At 38.5% G+C, this 20,603-nt stretch overlaps 1 protein-coding gene across 2 annotated transcripts in view; it reads right to left on the bottom strand.

Moving 5' to 3' along the window:
• BEND7 (BEN domain containing 7) overlaps nucleotides 1-20,603 on the bottom strand; it is a 92,066-nt gene that overhangs the window by 41,711 nt on the left and 29,752 nt on the right. For both annotated transcript variants that reach the window (XM_090266514.1, XM_090266515.1), the window contains exons 3-6: nucleotides 18,984-19,286; nucleotides 15,730-15,852; nucleotides 12,057-12,319; nucleotides 1,122-1,347 (exon numbers count right to left, since the gene is read on the bottom strand). In XM_090266514.1, the coding sequence (XP_090122640.1) occupies nucleotides 1,122-1,347; nucleotides 12,057-12,319; nucleotides 15,730-15,852; nucleotides 18,984-19,286 (915 nt within the window). The remainder of the gene's footprint in view (nucleotides 1-1,121; nucleotides 1,348-12,056; nucleotides 12,320-15,729; nucleotides 15,853-18,983; nucleotides 19,287-20,603) is intronic.

Below are 20,603 nucleotides of genomic sequence, written 5' to 3'. Positions count from 1 at the left end.
AAGTGAAAGAAATTCTGTTGGAGAATGAAAATTTTTCTTTTAATGAAGGCTCCTGTCCTTCTGACCATGAACAAAGGGTATCTGAAACTTGCTGACTCCATTTAAAAATTGTATTATTTTGTAAAGTTAATTGTGGGTTTCCAAGTATCCTTTAAGTACTATTAAATTAATTTACTCATTCTACAGAATAATGGGGCACGGGGGTGGCGAGGGAAGGATCTCTGCACCCAGTTTCAATCCACAAGGTGCAGGAACTAAAGTAGTGATTCTAGTATTAAGGTCTGATCCACAACATTTTTGTGGTAGTTGTGTTTATATTTGAGAATTCATTTACATTCTTTTAAAAATAACATTCATATACTTCTATTACCTATAATAACATTTATCAGAGACCTAAGTAAGAACATTTTAAAATTAAGAAATAGGTCTAGGACGTGGAACTGGATATAAATGAATATCTACTTACTCATGCACCTGCATGGCTATTGTAACACGGTGGAACTCAGATACATTTCACAGGTGGGAGGGGAGAGACCCGTGGTCTTCTTTGCATGTAACTGGTATGACTCCATGTCACAAAGCCAGGAGAGCAGAGGAGACCAGGAGCATGGAGAGATGCACAGGGTTTGGTTTCACAGTGGGTTCACTTACATTTAAAATGTCTTTAGAAACAGCGACCTTCTAAAAGCAACTTCTGACCTTTGGAGAGAACTGTTTTTCTTTATTTTTAAAAGAAGCATCACAGCTTTATTCTTACTTATGATTAAAAATTGAAGTTGAAATTGTATTTGATGAAGTTCTTAGTTAGAAATTACTGAGAGGAAAAATACCTTCATTTAAAAAAATCAATTACGAAACAGTTTCTTTTAGGTTCTGCAGCAGACCAAACTGGCTCTTAGTTTATGATTTTTAACAGACGAATATCACTTTGAATTATCAAATTATAATGGTAAATGGGGTGGTGAGTTACAGAGCTCACACTCAAAAGCCATGCCAGTGGGTAAACTGCCAAGAGCCCATTAAATGAGCCTCTACTTAGTCTACTACAATTTCAGCTGCATCTTTATGGAATGAAGCAAAGCTCAACAAAGAACCCATAAAATGAAATGATGCAGACCAACCTTTTATTGCACCCACAATATTTTGGTCTAGTCCTTTCCGGTTGTCATTCAGTCCTCTTTTCCTCTTCCCATTGGGTAAGGAGTTAGCCAAAGTCTTGTCATCAAAAAATGCACACACCAGTTTTCTAAACAGAAGGCTTCCTGAGCGAGTGTAGTTTGACAATATAGAATCCAGCTGAGATTTAGGCATAAACACATCAAAGCCTTCAGCAAGTTGCACTTCTGGCTACCAAAAGAACATAAATATTTTATTAAAAGCAAAACTGGAAGCATTTGACTTTGGGTATATGTGCAACAAAAAAACATTACTAGCCATTGCAATGTCCACAGCCTGCAAACCACAGTCTCAGCTTTGTGTGTCAGTATTTGCAACTTACAAAACCAATTACTAGTTATAATTCACAAAACAAGATGTCCCAATTTCAATGTTAAGTCTTGTCAAAAGCAACAGAAAGGAGTACACTGAAAAAGCATTCTTGTCTTTAGAACTAGTCAAGGGAAAGCTGGATAATCACAAAATCATAATTCTGGAGCCACAGGGGACTTGAGACTTCTGGGTGAAACACCCTGATTTTTCAAATTAAGGAACTTACACCCAAATGACTTAAAAATAATTTAAATGTACTTAGTGCATTACAGTTGACATATCACTTTCTCCTACATAAAACAATTTAATTTCATTTGCCTAACGACACAAATATGGGGTTCTCCCACAGGTCCTGTGCTCTTTGTACTAGACCAGTGGTTTTTAGCTGCGGAACGATATTATTTTTCTCAAATGAAAACTTATGTAAACTAATAAATGAAGTAAATATAAATGATGGGCAGGTGCCCCAGGCAGTTTAAACCATGCTGACCCCTACTTTGGGGAGGATCTGTTGCACCCCAGAGCACTACTGAAAAACCAGTGCACCAGTCACACTGCTTCCCTATCAGGGATTTCATGGCTGGGACACTGGGTCAGAAGACCTATAAGGTGCCTTTCAACTTGGACTTGACCATATATGCTCAGACACAAATAATACATGCTCTGTCATCACGCCATGGATGTTTACAACTCGCCTTCTCATCTTCCCACCCAGCAGCTCACACCATTTCCTTTTCAAAGCCTTTCCGAACTCCTTTCTTCCCAAGAAGGCAGCTGTGTGCTCATTGTCCCTGCTAATTATCTGCCATGCTTATATGAGTGTACTTATTATACTGCATTAGAATTATTTATTAGATTGCAGCCCTTCCTGATGCCTGGAACTCCAACTTGGTATCTCTAGGGCCTGGCATATAGTAGGTACTCAATAAATTCTTGTCCAATAGATAATAATTCATTAGTCATAATCTAAACTATTAAGTCATTCGCTGTTGGTCATAACATGACTTTAAAATAACTTTAATATGAAGAAATGCAACTGGTAAGTTTTTGATAAAAAAAAGTTCAGAAGGAAACCTCACTTAAGTAAAATGTATTATAAAAGCTTATTCTCATCATAAAGATGAAGAAATTACTATAGTCAATTTGAAAACTCACTTTAAAGTTATAGAAATCAAAAATATATATAGTACCAGTATAAGTAAACTTAAATATATTGAAGTAAAAGAATGAAGATTAAAAAACGTGGAAGAAAAGCTTATTCTCAGTTATCATATTTATCACTTTGCAAACCTGGTACTACTTTACATTTTCCAAATCATATTAGAAATGTGAGGATTCAGGATTAGTTTTTCTCCTGGAGAAAATAGAAATTATTTTTGTTTGTCCTAGCACATTGTGGTCAGAGAAGGGCTTAAATTATTCAGATGATGTGGGAAATAGTTTGGGCCCTGCCCCTCCCAAATGGAATTCCCGACTGGATTATCCAGAAAGACATCTCATTTCTCTGCTTCCCTTTGCCATTCCACTTTTGGTCTCTGAATGCTTGGTAAATATCACTATGAAAACAGTGCTGTCAGACTGTTTCCTGACGTTTGCATCTTGCTTCTGGTAAAGGTCAGCAGAGGAGGCTGGTGGAAACTGGGGGGTGGACCCCCAGCTCCCAGAGCAAAAGCTGACACACCCCAGGCACTTGTGCCTATTTTTTGAATGATTCAACATAAAAATATTAGGATTAAGAGAATTTTACCATCATAATCTCAAAGTTTCATTTATAACCAGAATTTTATTTTGCACATTCTATGGCTGAATTTAGACGTTTTATTCTAAATGAACTGATCACAGATTTTTGCCAAGTGCTTCCACATCATTTGAAAGTCATGAAAAAAAGAATCCCTATCTACTTTGTAGAAAAAGCTACTCACAGTTATTTGAGAGTCTAGGGAGAAACAGAAGCTCTTAAATTTGCAAGAGAGGAACGGGAAAGATACCAATTTGTCTTATTCATGTACCTCTGGTGTCATCCCACAGGCTCTGAACACCAGTCACCTCTGAGAGTCCCAGAACCTCCATTGGGTCTCACCTTGTCAGACTTGGTCCCCTGACCATAACTAGCCACCAGGCAGAACTAGCCACCTACAGTCTTTTTTATGAGCTACGTTTATGGCCCTTTTCACACTGCATCCATCTAGTTGGGAGTCTGTGTTTCTCATCAGAATGTGCACTCTTTTGTATTCAGAGTGCAAACCGCCAGTTAGTGCCCAACAGATATTTGTCAGAATACACAAAACACTATGTAGGAATTCATTCAACACGACTAGTATTGATTTAGCGATTTTTTATCCCTGTACAAATGAGAAAGTGGTTTGAAAGTCTGAGTGCCGCAGTTCGGCATCCCAGTCTCCTCACAGCCCCTGCGCTGCCTCGGGGAGCAGAGTACCTGGAGAACACGGGCCTGCGTGAATCAATACATATTTAGTGAGCACCCTCTGTGTGTAAGGAGTTTAAAGTCGGGTTCAGCAGATAGGAAAGGTACATAAATACCTCACAAACAAAAAGTAGAAAGTGATAAATGCTACACAAGGGAGGTAGAGGGCACGAAGCAGTATTTGACTGGTGAGGGATGAAGGGGTTCAGGAGGGAACAGGACAGCATTGCATCAGGGCCCTGGAGGTACAATTTAGGAAACAGAGATGCAGTTGCTGTTTCTGGCATCTGCTGCGAGTCCTAAAACTAAATATCTAGAAGTTTCTGTGGAGGCAAGCGACTCCCTGCGAGATCATTACAATATTTTGATTTCTGGGACATTATCCCCAAACAGAAGTTCTCCATGCTTCCTGTTCCACTTTCTATTGCCAGAAAAATATTATTATCAAGCATTCTTTCCAGATCAAGGAACATGAACTCGCCCTGTTATGAGCCCCTTACAAAGGAGTGAGTTTTATTAGCTGAGGTGGAAGCCAGCAGCAGCAAAAGCAGAGGTGACAAATTTCTGCCCCCTTCTGGCTCTTCATGTCCTCTCTCTCATACAGATTTCTTAGGTGATAGTGAACGGGTGCTAACATTATATCCACAATGTGCCACAAAGCAAACCAAGTTCTTTAAAAAAAAAACAGGGGTCAGCTTTACTTTCTGAGACATAAAGAAAACAGATTAATCTAAAATTTTCACTTGAAACCTTTTATTTCCTCCATTTTATAAATATAAGTGGATTGCTACCACGTAATGATCCACATCTTTGTACGAATATTTAAAAACAGGATAAAGGTCATTAATTGTATCTTTGAATCTCATTTTGTTTACTGTCTCTAGTTTAAATGAGATCTCTGTGCTTACGAATCATGGTTATGATAGAAACCATCATTCCAAATGAATAACCTCTTAAAAACCACATTTCCTTTGACAGCATCACTATTTGATGCTCATGTGAAGACATATAGCTAACATACTAATATACAGATTCCACTGATTACTGAGGTAATAATATATTCAATAAATTCTATTGAATACGTGAGATCTTTGATGACAACCAAAGTATGGGCAGAATTTATGACACCTATAGTTATCTTTTTAAGAGCTAAGGGTCTAAATTCCCACTGTAAATTTGGATTTTCACGTATGCCTTGTCTATTTTAGGCACCTCAGCTACTCAGCACAATAATGTAACAAAGGCTGATTTTTCCTTATCCAGTGGCATTACACCTTACACTGAGTGAAGTTCTGGAGGCAAGAACTGCAAGAGTCGTAAGGACCCTTAAACATGTTCCTAGACCCAGGCTTGTGGACATTAATTGTCTTGTCTCTCTTTCCATCTCAGTTGTGGTCTCCCTTTGCTTAGAAGTAAGTTGACCCTTGAATATTATGAGTTTGAAACTGAGTCAGCTTACATGTGGATTTTTTTCATAAATACCTGTACCGTTTTTGATCTATGTTTGGAAGTCCGGGGATGTGAAAGGCCGGCTGTATGTACTGTTCTGAGCCATTTTACACAGGAGACTTAAGCATCTATGGATTTGGGTATCCACAGGGGGTCTTGGAACCAATCCCCCTTAGGTACCGAGGGACAACTGTGTAAAGTTCTCGAGGAGTTTTGACTGTCGGGGATCGGCACCCCTACCCAGCATTCTTTTTAAGCGTCAACTGTAGGTGGGGTCAAGACCTAGCTTGGGTGGAAGATCCCCTAACCAGGTAAATTAAAAATTTTCTCTCCTATGTCCCTATAAGAATATCATGTGACTTCCCTGTATAACATAAAGAAAAATATGTAAAACAATTTGAAAGAAATGATACAAATTAATTCCAGAGGGGACAGTTCTGATACAGGATTTTTATATAAGGTATTATTAATACCAAATTTTAGTAAGACATAAAAAGCTGTATGTGGTCATAGGTTAAAAGAGTAAAAAGAAGTGCATGAATATTCATATTGAGCACTAGCCCCAGATTTTCAATTGTAAATGAATAAATTAGACACAATAGTTTGTATACTTGGCAGGCCAGCTACTCAAGTTTCAAACTGGCTCAAGACTGAAACCCAGAAGAAAATTGTGACTGAAAAGCAGGATTTTTTTGTTGATTAAAACTAATTGTTTTGGGACTGAAAACAACAGAATTTATAAGAAAGTCTAAAGGCTGTGAATTTAGTCTTTCTCTTCACAATACTATCATATCCATTGACCCTTATTCTCATTTAGTATTTATTTAGCATTGTATTAGGTATATTTCTAGGAAAATAAACTTTAGTTTATGAAAAAAATTTTTTTACACACAAAACCCCCCATAATTGATTTGATTTTGCTCACAAATGTGATCTGTTTCTGTTTGGGGGGAAGAAAAAATCTGTTTCCTATAAACCAGGTCTGCGCCAAGTGGATTTAGCAAGAACTACTATTCCCATTTATTAAATACTATTCCAAGATCATGGGCACAAGTAAGGCTTGCCCGCTCCAATTGGTCCAGCTAGCACAGCTGTTAGCAGCTCAAAACAGGTGTGATACAGGGAGGTGGCAGCTCAGACAATCAGTGCTGATGGGGCAGAGGCTCCACGTAGAATGTGCTGCCTCAAAACTAATACTGTAGGTTGGTTGCTCTGTAGTGAGTAAAAAATGCTCAGGAAAAAGTTCTATAAAAATGTATGTGTAATCTACACACTAGCATATATTTAATTTTGAATAGGACAAAAATTACAAGAAGCCATTAAAGAGCCAATTTTTTATAGATTATTTGACAAATTTTTGGTAGAACTAAGAATTAATGCTGGAAAAGACAATACAATTGGGCTCCTTGAAACAATTTCTTCATGCAAGTGCATAATGAGATGGTCCAAAGAAATTTAGAGATGTTTTTAGCTTTTTTCTTCCTCAGGTAAAAATTAATGACCTTAGGACTACAGCTTGATTTATGCTAAAGATATTTGGACACATAAGATTTTAACCACTGCAATCTAGCTTCTTCCATCATAACTCCAGTGAAATTGCTCCTCCAAGGAGATGTCCACTTTTAGGAACCTGTCCTTGTCTCTCCAGGCTGGGGAGAGGTCTGTTCTTTCAGGCCCCATGCTGCTTTTGACAGCCCATGCTGAAGCTTAGGACCTCTTATAATGTATCATTGTTTGTGTTTTCCTCATATGCTCCTTTCAGGGCAAGAACTATTTCATTCATTTCAGTATGTCCTGGAAAATGGTGCTATAACTAATGTGATTTGCTGCTTACTATAGTCCAGGCCCTAGTAACACACATTACATGGGTTTTCTAATTTAACTCTCAACTATGAAGTGGCTACTATTATTATACCCAATTTTCAGACACAAAAACTAAAGTTTAGAGATATTAAGTAACTTTTTAAGATTACTGAGCTAGTAAGTAATGAGGTAAGGATTTGAACCCAGGCAGTACAGGATGGAACTTACACTAACAAACATTAACTGCCTTAATTCAATGTGTTAATGAATAAATTTAAAAATAGCTTGCTTGATTGATTTGCTTTATTAGTTTCCAATGAATTACTTTACTTACTGGGCTAAGAATAAGTTAAGAAAACAGGTTCTAAATTCAGAAGCTTCTTATGTTGAAAGCACTAATATATTTTAAATTATTTAAGAATGACATAAAAGAAACATTAACAAAAGTATCTTAAGTTGATGGATTTCTATAAATTTATCCTCTGATAACTTTTGTGTAATTTAGGATTTCTGGAAAATATTCATAGTTATTACAATACATAGAAAAATGATTTTTATGTTTAAAAAAAACAGATCTTAGTGTTTCACCAAAGCCAAAACACAAACAACAATTATGAAACAGACCTAAGTCATGTATACCTGTCCTGAAAAACACAAATGAATATATCCAACTAAGTAGGAAAAAACAGTAACTGTACAAAATTCACAACTGTCTTATCTGAGTAGAGTATTGGATTGTGCACTCTATATAGAAAGGATTAAATATTGTACTTAAATCTAAAATTGGGTTTTGAGTTTCTGCCTTTGTGTCTGTGTAGTTTAGGTTTCAATTTTATTTAATGTGCTAATTAAAAATGAGTCAAATAATCCTTCCCAAAAAGAGAAACATTTCTGGCCACTCTTAAAAAACAAAACAAACAAACAAAAAAACCCACTATTTGTTCGTGTATATTTTTTCATTTATATGTACACATAAGTTTATTTAACAAATATTTATATTCTTCCCTATAAAGGTACTTAGCTAAGATTGCTAAGGTTTAAAAAGAATCAATATTTATCGAGCGCTTAAAATTTACCAGGTACCATTCAAAGTGCTTTACCTGGTTTACTTTATTTAACTCTTCCAGTGGCCAACCCTGTGAGGCCAGCACTGTCCCCATTTTCTGGAGAGAAAGCTGAGGAAGGTGAGGGTAGGTGCCCTTGCTCAGGGCTGTACAGCTAAGCTTCTAGCCCAGGCAGTCTGACCTCAGAGCCTGGACATTTAACCATTAAATTCTGCCACCCAGAATCTTCGAAGAGAGTGCACAGCCGTAGTCTAACCTTTCAGTTCTCTTTCGTGTAACAATCATCCCATAAACAGTTACTGAGTGTCGGGCATGGAGAACAGCTGTGCTAGAACAGCACCTGAGTCTTCCACGCAAATAAGGGCTCACTGCCGACCTGGTTTGAGAACCAACTCCATCCTTCTGTCTGTGTGAACTTGTGCTGAAAGCCCTTTATGCCATGGCTTCCTTACTTATAAAATGACTATAATAATAATCATGCCTCAAAGAACTTACATGGATCTCAATTCATGGACATGAACTAAGGCGGGGGGGGATATTGCTGGAGGGAAGTGGGGTACTGGGCAGAGAGGGGCAAAGGAAAAAATATTGGGACAACTGTAACAGTATAATTAATAAAATATACTTAAATCATGCCTCAGAGTAAACATGAAATGTGATTAATTATTTAGCAAAGGACAGTAAACAAATATTACAAACCAGTATAAAAAGTTCTATAAAGAAGAACTATTGAAATTATATTGGTGCCTTGAGGGAGGTGGTAAGAATGAGGAAATGGGAGTTAAATTGAGGGGAGGGTTCTAAATTAAAGCCAAGTCCTAGACCCAAAGTTTTGTAAGTTTATTTTGTATATTGAACTTACTGCAAGCACTGCAATAGGATTTCCCCACATTCTCTATATTATCTGGTGTTTACAAGACTCTGAGGCATTGACATCAGAGTTGGCTGTGATTAGAGCTCACTGTAGTTTCGCCTTTAAGCACAGATAACCACTCTCGGTGTTCCACCTGCAACCATCTATAGCCCCACGTGGGCGCATATGTTTGTGCTTGGGCATAGATGGACAAATTTGTACTTGGGTGGCTCTAAAAGTCACAACATAAAAATGATAACTTGATACATTGTGAATTTTAAAAAATGTATAGTATTTTTTTACATTTAAGAGTAATAAAGCACAGGTTTTATCTGTCATTTTTCATTGCTTCTAGCACTAATCTTCCTCCTGTGCTCCAAATATCTAACTACTTAGTCACCACGTCCTCCACAAGGATACCTCCAAATGCCTCTCATTTCTTCTCTTCAGGCTCACTGCTCGAGTGTAGACCCTCCCAAGCTCTTGCCTGGCTGACTGTATCTTCCTTTGGTCTCTGTCTCTGTTATAGTCTCTCCATCTATCATCCACAACATTGTTCCAGTTTCCATTCTAAAACACAGGTATGTTTATTCCTCTACTTGAAACTTGCAATGGATCCCTAGTGCCCATGAGATAAAGGCCAAAGGCACTCGCAAGATACTGCACGCCTTTCATCAACTGGCCCCGCCCTACTTTTATACCATCATCTGCTACCAATGCCGGCCAGACAGCTGTTCTACCAACCCAGGACCACTTGCCCAATCCTACAACTTTGGACCTAATCCTCCCAATGCTGGGCACTTTTCAGAGTCCATCTTCAATTACTCAATTCCCATCCAATCTGTTTTATAGAAAAATTCCTATAACATTATTATGTACTTTGTTTTCTCCTCTGGACTTCCACCAAATTTTCAGGGCTCATGGCTAAGAAATAACAAGATAAAGGCACCTAAGTTTGGATGCCTGAGCACTGATGGCCCTGTCACCTAAGGGAGACAATGTCCTCCACCAGGGACTGTGTAGCCCAGCCTCATTAATGCCAGTGGGCACTATCCATGGACAAAATTTCTTTATCCAATGACGGGACACACTGCACAGTCTCCTAGCTGCAATGAGTTTCTTTTGAGCAGCAGAATCAAATGGCTTGTCAGTTGAATAATGTGCAGATAAAATCCATACATATTTTTTGCTTTTCTTTACAAGTATGTTATTCTTTCATCAAGGTAGGAAGCACCTAACTGAGTTTTCATGGACAACTATGAATGTGCATTATTAAATTTAATAGCTCTTGTTAGCATAAAAATAATCATTAATAAAAAGCAAATTATATTTATTTGGTATATAAATAAAATTATAATACTGATATTGGTAAAGATAAAAAATTCTGTTTCATTAATGTACATAAGGCCTTTATCAGCTATTCCTCAATTTATCTTTGAAGTACATTTGGAGCTTAAAAATTAAAAAAAGACTAAGTTCCGTTACTAGCATTAGATCAGCCCATTTAAGAGATGTTTTATACAACTCAAATGATTGCTCTTGAGACATCAATGCCTATCAAAAAAGAATACTAAGAAAAAATTACAGTATTAAGAAAACTGCTTAATATTGAATGGACATTGTGTTATGGAATAATTTACCTTGTTTCCAAATATGTGATCTACATGGGTTTTGAAACCAGAGCTTTAGTTGCAATAACAATATGATCTAATCAAAGGAGTTGACTGGTCCACAATAAAACGTTATCATCATTAATGATATTTTTAAATTAATCTTTAGTCTAGAAGAAATTCTTAACCATTATAGCATGTGTTCTTAAATAAAGACGAAAACAAAAAAACTTGACACTAAGGATTGTATAAAAGTTCAAATGATTTTCTAGTCTAAAAAAGTCACAAGATGATTATTTTTGTTGCCTCTCTACCCAAAGTCGATACATTTTAGTAAACTGTCTTCCTGTGCAATGTGAAAGGGAACACATTTTTTAAACAGCAATTCATTTCTTATTTAACAGGTAGGGCAAAATTCCAATCCCATATTGGGCTGTGGGAGTTCTCAGCAGGATTCTCATTCTATGCAATTTGATAATAATAGATCACAATATCAAGGTATTTAGATACTGTAAAGAGAGTATGCAATTGCACATAGAGCACACTATTAACAAAATTAGTGTATGGTCATTGAATATAAAGTGGCAAGTCAGATGGATATCTTAGACGTCATCCGACATCTTGGACTTGCAACAACATTCTGGCTATGACATTAAAATAGAAAAAACTTTGCAGAGCATTAACCTATCATTACACAGAGTAAACGACATGGCTCTGCAGCCTAATTAGCAGTGTAGCTTGCATCTATAAAATAGAATTAGCACTACTGCTTCTTTTTTATTATTAGTTTGTGTTTCCAGAAAGGTATGACCTTATCTGTAAGGTTCGGTTCATTTATGCCCATTTACAAAGGATTTAATTATGTTCTTTTAGCTCACTATGCTGAGAAAATTGAAAATGGCCACTTCAAAATTAAAAATGTTAGAGAAATTAGTGAGTCAATTACTTACTCCATAACCTTTCTTCTTTCAGAGATACAGAATAGAAGCATGTTTAAATAAATAAGGCAGAAGATTTTCAGAAGAGAAAATTCTAGGCAAGGAAACTATTCATTGTCTTCCTTTCCTCTTTCCCACTGCAAGTTTTTCCAGTCTGCGTGGGCAGCATGAGTTAAGGCAGCGGTTCTCACAGGGGTCGCCTAAGACCATCGGGAAACACATATATAATTACATACTGTTTTTTTGATTAATCACTATGCTTTAGTTATGGTTGGGGGGTCACCACAACATGAGGAACTGTATTAAAGGGTCGCGGCATTAGGAAGGTTGAAAACCACTGAGTTAAGGGGAAAGTGTATTGTAATATGATAAATTTCCTGACAGTTACATCACTTTAGCGTCAGCAGCCAGAAAACATCAACTTACATCTGAGGAAGGTGATTCCAGAACAATGCCAAATCCCAGGACGCGGTTCTCAGCGGAGGTGCGCTCAGCCGCCTGCAGGGCGGACTGCTCTGAGGCCACAGCTGTCTTCTTCTCAGTCTCTAATGCACTGGGCTTCTGTTTCACAGTAAGAGGTTCAACAGTCTTAGGGGGCACTTTTTTCTTTTTATTTCTCTTGCGTGAGACGGCAGTTCGCTGGGAGCACATAAGGGAAATTGGGGGTTGTTGTCTGTTTTGGGTTCCAACTGTGAACAATAAACAAAAATATGGTACAGGCACTTGTGTCCGACTTAGGAAAACTTATCACCCGTCTAACTGCATACTCCACAAGCTGAGACCTCCATGGGGCTCACTTGAGAACGAAGCACACCAGAATAAAATAAAGCACGCTGGACCTGACTTTACCAAATGCAGGCTCCAGAGCATTTTAAAGTTCTACAGGCAGAAAAACAGCCAAGGGAGAATTCTGCTGTAGAGGCTGGTGAGTAATCGACTGTACCGCTACTGCGGGGTTCAATGAAAGAAAGGACGATGTGCTGTGGGGAAAAATCTGAGCATAATTTTACAAGTCATATAACATTTTTATATCAATGAGGATTCCGAACTTAAATTGAGGTATACCTGTCCATGCCTTGGGGTAAGCCAGCCTCAGGAATGTTCCAATTGTCAGTTGCTTGCACTGAAATTGGCAAAGACTGGACAGGGACAATCATTTGGGCGAGACTGAGCAAACTAATCAGTCTGGAAGGACCAGTATGCATGCACCAGTAAGCATGTGGGCAAAGCCTGCTAGTCACTTGTCAGGTCCAGTAACTCCTGCCCCACAAACCAATACTGTCCGCACATTAACTATCTCCACAGCACTACACTGTTGGTTCAGACTAGGCTGCTTCTCCATACCTCCGTTTTATGTGGCTGCAAAAGAGAAATAATATAGTTCTATGCAAGTCAAGCAAGTGAGTAAAATCCAGAAAAGACAAAAAGCACTGAACAAAAACAAAGTACTAATACTGAAAATATACTTAAAGAAATAAGGATAATAATTATAATATTCACAGGTGGACTTTGAAAAGTAATGTTTGTTAACCATTGAAGAATACTCTCATGGAAAGTTTAATAGGAAAAAATCGCCTTGTTATTTAAATTTTCATGTGTTAATATGGTTTACTAAATGTGATTATAGGATTACTAAATGTGATTATAGGAAATGCTTGCCTTTTTATAGGAAAACACCTATAAATACATTAAATGAAAATTGAAGATCTTTAAATACAAATAAATACAGATTGCAAACAAAGAATATTCATACTCTAAATCTGGTATTTTCATCTCCAGGCTGGAAGGAAATTTATAACTAAGTGTTAGAAATGAACTATTGCACTTGCACTGCATATAAACCGAAAAGTTTTAATCACCTGTGCAGGAATTCACTGAGCTCCCTGGTGTATGAGCTCACCTGGCTGCACATTAGAACCACCCTGAAGCTTGAAGAAAGTGTCAGTGCCTCAGCCTCACCCAGACTAACTGAATCAGAATATCCGGGGTTGGTTCCCAGGCACTGAGATTTTTCTAAAGCTCCTCAGGTAATTCCAATGTGCAAGTTGGAGTAGGGAACTTTCTTCTGTTCTCTCCAAATTTTCACCCAAGGCTGGGTCTCTATCCCCAAAAGGCAAGTGGACAACTGAAGCAGTTGTCAAGTCTAGCACACACACCTCTCAAGCCTCACTATTCCAAATGAAAAGTGAAAGTGTTTTTGGCTTCGAGAACACAAGGGACTATCTGAGTTTCCTTCTTCTGCAAGTCTAGACAGAGCCGAAGTTTCTTGCATTTAGATCTTATCGCTTGATTCTACTTCTTATCTTCTTAAAGATGAAACTTTCTAAATATATATAACAAATCTGAGCCTTATAGGCAATAAACCCAAGCCACACAACACAAATTCTTAAGGTTAAGGAAGTTAAAGAAGAGTAATTTATTCCGCTGATCCTTTCTGCCTTCCTACACCTTTGGACTCAGGTACTACTCTAAACTTCAAAGGTTCAGAAAAGAAACCATGGCAACAAAGTGGCATTTAACTAAAAGTTTCTAAAACGGCTTTTGTAGTTTGCAAGTTTAGTGCTAAGGAGCTTAAGTAACTAAATAAATCATTACAATTTCCTATGCATATTTTCTTAGGTGCTAACAAATTCTTCCTCTGCAAAGAGAACCTGTACAAGGTGAAGTAACCTTTCTTTCCGAGTTCCTTATTTAGGAGATGTGAGCCTTTGTCAGGTTAATAAGAACACAAGTTATCATGGTGGAACAAGGTGAAGTAAATGCTTTACTGACCCAAAATGCTTTCTCCCCCTTGCGATCAAACCAAATTTGGCACATAAAATTAGATGCTGCTTTTCAGGGAGCCTTTTGTTCACCTTACTTTCCTGTGATCTTGGGTGACTGAGATGTCTTGAGAGTTAAGCTTTTTAATATCAAAACCACATCACTGAATACTAAAATTTTAATAGAATTCACGAAAAGGCATCACGCACAATTTCTGAACACTGACCTTTGTGCATGCCTTTATAAGGGAAGGATGGGAATGCTAGTCATACACGACTGGGCTGCTTTAGGCCAAGGTCAAGGAGCAGTTTTCCCTGACAAGAGGAAAGTTTTAATAAAGTGATTGCTTATTTTCTGAACCTGTGACACAAAAGTTCTCCCCCACCCCCTAATTGTGAAGATTAGAAAACAGAGCTGCTATCATGAAGATCTAGACATCCAGACTTTGATGAAATGCTGTGATCTTCCTAACAACACTAATAAAACAGCTTACACTCGTGTCATGCTTTACAGAGTTCATTGACTACCTCATTCTCTTCTGAAAACAACCCTGAGAGTGAGATATTAACACTCCAGTGACAGAGGAGAAATCTGAGTCTCAGAGAAGTCACACAGGGAGAAGAGGAAAACTGCACTCTGACCCCAAACTGCACACTCATGACTCCTCTGTTCCCCAACTTGTCTAACAGGAGTGAGGACAAGAAAAGGCACCACGTAAGTAAAGAGACACAATGTGTCTTTGAGCTTCTATGTCCTGAATGCTTGGGAGAAAGGTGGCCAGCAGAGAGTGAGGGCCAGCACCTCTCATCAGCTTACGCTCTTCACCACTGGGACCCATGCTTCCTAAAGGGCTTCCCCATGGCCATGCAAGCCCCAATAGGGGCCCATGTAGGAGTGGGGGCTGTCAAGATGCAGGCGACCCCACCCTGAGCACCTCAAGGGGCAAGACGAGGAAGCCTCGTTTTCTTTCCTGATCAGAACCTCTTTGTTGATTCACATTCACACAATGAGCTGAAGAACTTGGCCCACATTCATGTGTAGCTGTTTCAAAATATCATGAACTGACATTTGTAAGGTGCTAGGAGATCAGGGGGTGAGGTATACAGAGCACATGTACCTAAGTATAGTAGTAGTATTATTAACAATGAGAAATCGATAGATTTGCTAAAGGGAAAATGGATTGAAGAGAAAGCTGAGAAAACAGATACTTGAAAAATCACAGCAAGACAGCACAGAGGGAAGAACTCAATAATGAAAGCAAAATAAACATCCCAACTGAAGATGTCAGATAAGTATTAAGAATCAGAGGACTTGATCTGAGGTATCATCTTTGTACCTGCTTGAATTTGCATTAATTTCCGCATGGTCTTCAGTTCTTGGAGAATGGCCTGCAACGTTGACTGGCAGTTACAAGTACAGCAGTTTGATCCAGCTGACGAATTCACCACCGGAAGTTCTCCTAAGCACAACAGAGAAGAATGACATACTCTAAACAACACCAAAATTATAAAGAGAAAAAAGATATCTTGACAGGACTCAAAGCCTGTGCAATTATTATGAGAATGTGCCTAAGGAAAATGTGCCCAATAATTTTCACAACTTAAATTTGGGACTCTGACTTTATCTAATTATCTAGTCTTCTGTATTTATTATAAGGCGCGGGCTGCTACACGGGGCTGGGGAGCCTGAGTGAAAGTCCGCAAACAATGCACTGTCACAGCAGGCCTTCCTGTCGTCACACCAGTTCATCTCAGATAATGATACTTACAAATTCAATAGAAACATGCTCATGCTATTGTACACAAAAAATTAGATCTTGAGAACCGCCTTACAACAAAACTGGCAATTGCACTTGTTATAAGGGTTCATATTAGGAATTAAATGTGTCTCACTATTAAAAAATATTTTTAGTATTAAGCATGTTATCTCAAAAATTAAGAACTGTCAATACATTAAAACTTTTAGGGTGTGGTATGAGGGGGCGAAGAGTGGGGAAGCAGGGGATGGGAGGATACATTTGAGCTTAATGGGTTAGAGGGTACTGAAGCGCTCGCTGGCTTTTCTTCAACTTAATAGAGGCAATCTTCCTATGTCTTTTTTCTACTCCCATTTCTTACAGTTCCTCCATTTTAGTCTCTTTTTCACTGTTTAAATCAAATATATTTTCCTTACAATAACTATCCTATTCTGTTTCCCTTATAAGCAAACAAACATCTTCCTACTGTCCTTAGAATAAAATGGAGCATTTGGAGAATCACTCTCTTCGTGGTGTTCCCTCTACCATCAGCATCCAACCCATGACCATGCAGTGGATTGTATCTGACACTGCTATCACTTCCGTTTTTTCATAGGTGCAAGAGGTAGGTTATGGTTCTGGTTCAGTTACATCTTTGTTTTACATTATATGTAACTTAAATCCTATAATACTCATTATTTGTGGATCCTATAGAAAAAATTCACCAAGAATTTTTCTTGGTGAAATACTAGATAACAATGTTTAGGGTAGCACCAGTATTTACATTCAAAGTTGCAGCAAACTGAGATGTTAATACGCCTTAAAATTGCAAATAATTTCAATGAAATACCAGTAACAGTTATACATAATACATTTTTCTCAAAAAGATGAAAACAAACACAAAAAAGATCTATTTTCAAATGAATATGAGGGAATTTATGGTTGTAGCTTTTAACACCAAATTTTCCACAGTAAATGCACACACCTTGTTGTGCACTGGAAAACAGGACTCTTTTCACCCAAAACTTATCGATGTGGGTTTACTAACTCCATTGATACCTGAGGGCATCTTATTTCTCTTCTCGTTTCTTCCATAGCTGAAGAATCAGGGGACCCCTGTAGAATATTCCTAATCACTCCTCGAAGTACTGTCTTTATTCTTTTTAGATGACAAAACCAACTCCTTTCAGCTTGTTATAAATCATTCTCTAATTTGAAAGAGAATTTACTTTATTTTTATGGAGGAGTCTTTCAAGAGCCATCTCCCGCCAAACTGGAAGCAGGCCAGCCTGTGAATCTGATACTGACTTATGTAATATTGAGAGAAAGAGAAGACACCAGTACTACTCAGGGTCCCTCACTGTCTCACCAACAGTGTCTCAGGATGGCTTTTCATGCATCTGAATTGGTTACTGAAAATTGTGTTTAAAAAATAATAATCAAAACAATCCTCTTAATCTTGAAGGATGATAAATGGAGAAAGAATCCTTCACTTTTCAAGGAAACTGGAAATGCATTTTTACTTTTTTCTTCTGTGAACTATAGACTTGCACATTTATACATAACTTCTAGAACAAGTAACATCCAATGTCACTGGATAAAAATTAACATGACTGGAAAAACATCATCCATTTTTTCCTAAAGCTTTGAAAAAAATTTCTCATTTGATTTTTTTTCTGAACAAGTAGAAATTTCAATTAAGGAAATTTTACTTTAGAGGAATACATTTCAAGTCCAATGAACCAAGTAATAAAATATGAATCATTTGGTTCAGTAGCTGGGATGTGAGGTTAAAACACAGGTACTAGGGTACTAGGTTATCAGTCCCTCCTTTAACTATGACTTCTGATAAGGAAGAAAGCAACGGTGTAAGCAAGAGGATGTATTAATAATACACTATATGACCAGGAATCTTTTTTTAATGACCAAGGAGAAGGAGCTCTTTCTGCCCTAGCATTCAGTCTTTTGTGATAATAGCATACAGTCTTTTGCTGTACATGCACCAACGATAGCTACAACTAACTCCTCAAAGGGCTAAAATCTCTACTAAGAAGTCATCATTTCTACTATAGGACCCCCAGTCTTTCCTGCATCTCAAGTCTGGAATTTTATAGTTTGCAACTTTTTCCTCTATGTCTTCCCTGTCTCTTAAAATAACTCAACTAAGGCAGGTGATTAAGGTAGGGCTTAGTGTACAGCATTAGTGTCATTTTCTTGTAACATTGATGAGAAAAAGAAATCAATTCCCGGCCAAGGCCACTGTCTGTGTGGGCTTGGCACATTTTCCCCATGTCTGCGTGGGTTTCTCCAGGGACTCCGGTTTCCTCCCACATCCCGAAGATGTGCACCCGAAGTTCACTGGTGTGTCCACAAGGTCCCCGTCTGAGTGAGTGTGGGGCATGTGTGAGCGGCCCTGTGATGGAAGGGCACCCTGCCCATGGTGGGTCCATGCCTTGTGCCTGAGCTGCGGGCAGAGGTTCCGGACACCCGTGATCCAAAGCCGAAATCAGTGGGTTGGAAAAGAATTCTCTGACTTGTTTTTATTCATCTTTCTTAAATGTATGGATAGCTCCCATTTACTTCAATGGATAATATTAGAAGCATTTGGGGTCTTTATGTAGAAGTGTGGTGATGCTTTTGTGACCAGAAATGGGCTACAGGAACTTAATTCTTGTTTCCATCGATTAGTCTGCGGTAAAACTGGTTTCATTACATGTCAGTCTGCTTAAAGTCGCTGTTTCCAAGAACCTACTCAACAACATTAAGTGAGGACTTACTGAACATAGTGAACATTTAGGAATAAAACACATTTGGACAACCCCCCATAAGAGCATTCTAAATGATAACAACCATACCATTGGCGCTGCCAGCACTGTGGGGCTGACTCTGGAAGGTTCTAGAGCGGGGGCCAGACTGCCCTGAGAACTGCCCACTCTGGGCTGGGAACTCATTCCATGCACCCCGAGAAGAAGGGTGGAGGCTCTGTGGGGTCTCAGCAGAGGAGTTCAAACGCTGAGGCCAGATAGAGTCCAAGTCCTGGGGCTCTTCTTTTAATTTTTCTCCTTCCTTGCCAACACGTTGATAGATCCTCCCGGTGCTGTCATTCAGTAATCTTCTCATTCCTGTAATTTGTTTTTTAATTTCCATGCTTTCACCTCCTAATGAGAACAGGGCCAAAGAGAGCACTGTAAATTAGCAAAAGAAAAATAATCTACTACCAAAAAATACCACCACCCCTTCTCTGGAAATGGCAAAGATTCCAGATTCCAGATGCAAGCTTCTAGATACTAAGTAATCCATAAAAATTAAAGGCAAGGACATGGTCTAAAGAAACCGATTATATTCCTGGTGCATCTCAGTTTAATCTATTTCTGGCCAAATTCTCTTATGAAAAAAGAGGTTTTCTGAGTGATTTTCATCTGGGACATACTTTAAATTCCCTCCTTGGGAGAGCTTTCTGGGTGAGGGTGTCATAAGAAAATCGACTGAGGCAGAAGATGGAGGATGGGCCTCCAAGACCGAATCCCCTGCTTAGAGCTGCTACAACTGTTCGCTTTAACAGCGAAGCCTCAGGGCTGCTCGCCCACCTGTCAACAATCAGGTGCAGATACCAGGAGGAATGTGTGGCAATGGTTGGCATGCAGAGCTTTGGGGGGACCAGAGTGCACTCCAGTATGACACAGTCGGTGGAGACATCACCCTCAGAGGTGACAGTGTAGGAGCAGAGAAACATCAGAGCAAGGGAGGAAGGTCTTGTCTTTCTCACACTCACAGGGCAGACGCCCGAGGGACTGTGACTTAGCCCAGTGATGTCCAGGGGCCCCTGGCAGCACAAGCACTTGAAGGGGAAGTGAGCCCCCACCCCTGCCATGTCCCCAGCTCTGTCCTTCTGACTGCACCACTCTGGGACCTACCCAGACCAAATCCACTGCCACCTCCACTTGGTAACTACGTGCAAAAGAGAACAGGTTGTTTCAAAGCCCACGCACCTATGCATTGACTTTTTAAAAAAGTGGTAAAAATCACATCACATAAAATTTACCATCTTAAGAATTTTTAAGTACATAGGTAAGTCTTGCACATGTTCACATTGTTGCACAACAGATCTCCAGAAGTTTTACACTGACTCTTTTTTTAAAGATTCTTTTTTCCTCAGGGTATTTTTTTCTTAAACTAAGGTATCTCTGTACTGCACTGGGGGTACATAGTAAATGTTACTTAAAGATGACTGTCAAATTATACAGATTACAATATTTTCTACAAATAATAACAATAGAAGGTGTCAATATTGATTAGGAGTTATTTCAAACATAACAACTTCTTAAACTATGCATCAGCCAGTATCTCACAAAGGTTAAGAAAAGTGGATTTTTCCCCTCTAATATGGGTGCTAAAGTAAAAGTATTATGCCAGGGTATGTATACATCCTCATGCAGTCACTCTATTAAATGCTTGAAATTTAAACTATGAGGGGG

The sequence above is a fragment of the Furipterus horrens genome, unplaced genomic scaffold, assembly GCF_987537825.1.
Source record: "Furipterus horrens unplaced genomic scaffold, mFurHor1.1.pri manual_scaffold_2, whole genome shotgun sequence".
NCBI classification, from domain to species: domain Eukaryota; kingdom Metazoa; phylum Chordata; class Mammalia; order Chiroptera; family Furipteridae; genus Furipterus; species Furipterus horrens.
The sequence above is the reverse complement of the archived record's forward strand: the minus strand, read 5'-3'. Positions and strand labels throughout refer to the sequence as shown.